A 3,935-nucleotide genomic window follows, 5' to 3' on the forward strand; every position below is an offset into this window, starting at 1 on the left:
CGACCGCCACGACCGTCCATATCGGTACGTCTTCTCGAATTTTCACCGTGTACGTGGACAACGCGAAACTGGGTGCATTGTCGTTCACGTCGTCGACCGTCACCCTGACCAAAGCGTCCGAGTACAATGGCGGTGAGTCGGTCCCTTTGCCACCGTTATCCTGCGCTCGTATTCTTAGCTCGTAGATCTCTTGTCGTTCCCTGTCCAATCTGCCGAAAACGGTCAGCACGCCCGTCACCGGATCTACACGGAAATCGTTCGTCTCGGTCACCAGGGAATAAGTGACGCGCGCGTTCTCCCCGAGATCCGCGTCAGTCGCGTTCGCCCGCCACACGTTCGTTCCATTCAGTGCAGTCTCTGAAATCCTGAAGCTTGCCAGGGACTTCTCGAATTTCGGAGCGTTGTCGTTCACGTCGAGAATTGTGACCGGGAGCATCTTCGACGCAGACTTCTGTGGCTTGCCCAGATCGTACACGCTGATGTTCAGAAAATACTCGCTCTCGCGTTCCCTATCCAGGTAGCCTATGACGTTCAAATCGCCGGTGTCAGGATCGATACCGAATACCGAGTCGCGATCACCGCTGGATATGCAAAATACTAATTTCCCATTGTAGTCCAAGTCTCTGTCTCTGGCACGTATCTTGACGAGGGTCGTTCCTATCTTTACCGATTCGTTGGCTTTTATTTCGCTAGGGAAATCGACGAATTCGGGCGCGTGAATGTTCTCGCCGTATCTGCTTGGCGTCAAAGCATATTCGTCGTCTTTGGAAGGCATGTTGTTTCTCTCTGCGGCAGCGATGGCTTCCGTTAATCTTCGAGCGACCCCCGTGTCACGACACTCGAAGGCGCCGCTCTGGTCCGTTAGAATTCTTCCCTGCGAGCCTAGGTTCCGTTTTGCATTTACCAGGTGCATGTGTACGGGATTCACGTCCGCGAAGTGTGATCCATCCGTGGCCGTGACGTTGACCATTCGCTCGGTAACCTTGACGTCGGACAAGTCGCAAGCCACGGATAGTACGCCGCTGGCCGAGTCCAGGGCGAAGCAGCCGTCCTCGTTGCCAGAGACAATGCGATAACTGATGATGTTGCCGGCGTCGAAGTCGATGGCCGAGACGGTGATGATTTCGGAGCCGATGGGTACGTATCGAGGCACGTGGCCGGTACAGTCGATTCGCTCGAACTGCGGTCTGTTATCATTCACGTCGCGCACTTTCACGTGCAGCTGCATCTCTGCCTGTCGCCGGTATGGCAAGCCCCAGTCACTGACCCGCACATGCAACAAGTACTCTCTCTTCATGGTCTCGTAGTCAAGCACCTGCTTGGTCTTCACGATGCCGGAGAAATGGTCGATCTCGAACGGCACCTTCTGAATATTGTCGATGCTGTACGAGATGTAGGCGTTCTCGCCGGAGTCACGATCCTTCGCGGTGATCTTCACGACCGATGTGCCGGCTGGCTCGTTCTCGTCGATCCACACCTCCATCTCCGACTGCTCGAACGTCGGATCGTTGTCGTTCGTGTCGACCACATTGATCTTAACCTTGGCGGACGACTGTTTCCTCGTTCCAGCGTTCCCTTGATCCACCGCGGACACTGTCAACGTATAAAACGCCTTCTTCTCCGCGTCCAAGTTCACCGCGGTGTATAGCATTCCCGTCTCCGCGTTCACGTAGAATTCTCCACCTTCGTTACCGCCCACGATCTCCAGGAACACCAACGCGTTCTTCCCCTCGTCAGCATCCGTCACCTTCAGTCTGATCACCGGCGTGTTGATGGGAGCAGTCTCGGGCACCTTCACCTCGTAGATTTCTCGACTGAACACTGGTGCGTTGTCGTTCAGATCGGCCAGATGGACGGGCACAAATTTGTAGCTGTAACGTTGTGGAACGCCCCGATCTGTTGCACGGAGTGTCAAATTGTAACCCTGAACCGCTGTCTCCCGATCCAGCAGATGTAGCACCTCGATATTGTATTCACCGGAATGTGGTCCACCGGCTGGCCGTACCCTAAAGTGACCGGCTGGGTCACCACCCACGATGTCCAGACTCGCGATCTGACCGTGAATACCTTCGTCGTTGTCGACCACCCGAACGATCGCGTAGATATCGGCGTTCGATTGTTCTACGATATCTGGCAGGTGGTGCACGTAGATTTCGGGTGAGTGTAAATTGACTTGACGAACTCTAATGGTCACCTTGGCTGTGCTGGCTCTTCTGGTCCCTCCGCTGCGGTAAAGGGCTCCACGGTCCTTTGCTAATACCACCAACTCGTGAAGTGCTCGCTCCGAGTATCTGGGTGAAAATACGTAATGATAAATTACTTTCAAAGAGTTGAGCATCAGTTTGTTGGGGATTTGATTTGAATTCTTTGATTGTTCGATTAATAAAAGTTTTTAGGATAGCGGTAATTCAATTTGGTTACGTTTTATGGTTTAGTACGACCAATCTATAAATAATTGAGCAATTACGATCCAACTCCATTTATTTCATTACATTTGTAGATAAAATAGTTCAAATAACTGGATGGCTTGAAGTTTCCGTAATATCAGTTCGTTAATTTCCCTTGCCCATAGCTTTTCGTTCAAATAACCAGAGTTCACATTGGAATAACTGAATTCAAATATACCATCATTCGTGATATGAGTAGTATTGCAAAATCTTACATAATTGAAGCCATTTGGATTTACATAGCGCGAAATTCAGTAAATTAGGCAATGAAAAAAATGTTCCGCCAATTAGAGGTCCCAGATAAATGGGAGTATTATCGTAGAAACGAATGATTCTGAAATAACTCTGTTGCAAGGTTTTATATAAAAGTCAATTTTTCAACTTCAAAGCTGACACGTTTCCAAACTGCGATCGCTTATTTCAGAGGCATTTCCTGTATACTTCATGATTCGATATTCACGCTTGGAAAATAATATCCCGTCGTAAGCAAGAAGTTCGAGTATCAATCAAGATCATGGAAAAATTAGAAAAATGATTTGTTCGTTAGTATGTTCACATTCTTCTTACGCATTCGGCATAACATTGTATCAAAAGAAAAAAAAAAGGAAGAATAAGAACCCATCCAAGTACATGACAAGATCCGCCTAAAGCATCGCAATGCATCGTAAACGATCAGGCAAACGAGTATCTCGAGGCGTGGACCGACGATCCTCAAGCTCATCAAACGAAACACCAGAATTCTATTACGCGGACCTACCTGAGCGGCCTGGTGAGCGTTATTACCCCACTGACCGGGTGAACGGCGAACTGATCGGTCTCCTCGGCGAAGCTATAATAAATCTCGCCGTTCCTGCCGAGATCGGCGTCCTCGGCTATTACCCTGAGTATGCTGCGATGCAGAGGCGTGTCCTCTGTGATGGTTGCCTCGTACTCGGTCGGATAGAACAGCGGGTTTAGGTCATTCGTGTCCAAGATGGTCACTACGACCGTGGTATCCGCCTCCATGATAGTCACCCGGTTTTTTCCGTCGCCTTTATTCAAGGTGGCGCGCACCTCGAGCACGTAACGGTCTTTTCGTTCGCGGTTCAACACGTCAACGTTACCGGTTCGAGTCCGAATCAACAGGAAACAAAAATCACCGACGGTGCGTTCTTCGGCCTTGAAGAACTTGTCGCGGTCGCCGCTCATTATACGGAAACGAATGTCGAGATTGGAGTCGGGCGACGCGAGTTTGATGCCCATTCTTTCCTCGGGCACCACGTACGTCTTGCCGATCGAATTCTCCGGAATCGACACATTGTACAACGGCAGAGTGAAGCGGAACTTGTGACCTGGAGGGAAGGGAAAGTCTTCGGTGAACGACGCGGACGTGGATGTCGGTAGCGTCGGAGAGAACGATCTGGCGTTCGAGCTACTGATGCTGCTGCTGCTACTGGCTGACGATGAAAACGTGGTCGACGCGAAAGGATCGGAAGACGGGGAACCCGC

At 50.5% G+C, this 3,935-nt stretch overlaps 1 protein-coding gene across 1 annotated transcript in view; it reads right to left on the reverse strand.

Moving 5' to 3' along the window:
• The window catches only part of LOC117151937 (fat-like cadherin-related tumor suppressor homolog), a gene marked incomplete at its 5' end in the record, with an annotated part of 4,551 nt that extends 616 nt beyond the window's left edge, over nt 1-3,935 (reverse strand). The window contains 2 exons of the mRNA XM_033321945.1: nt 1-2,291; nt 3,205-3,935. Of these exons, the coding sequence (XP_033177836.1) occupies nt 1-2,291; nt 3,205-3,935 (3,022 nt within the window). The remainder of the gene's footprint in view (nt 2,292-3,204) is intronic.

The sequence above is a fragment of the Bombus impatiens genome, unplaced genomic scaffold, assembly GCF_000188095.3.
Source record: "Bombus impatiens unplaced genomic scaffold, BIMP_2.2 scf_0543, whole genome shotgun sequence".
Taxonomy (NCBI): domain Eukaryota; kingdom Metazoa; phylum Arthropoda; class Insecta; order Hymenoptera; family Apidae; genus Bombus; species Bombus impatiens.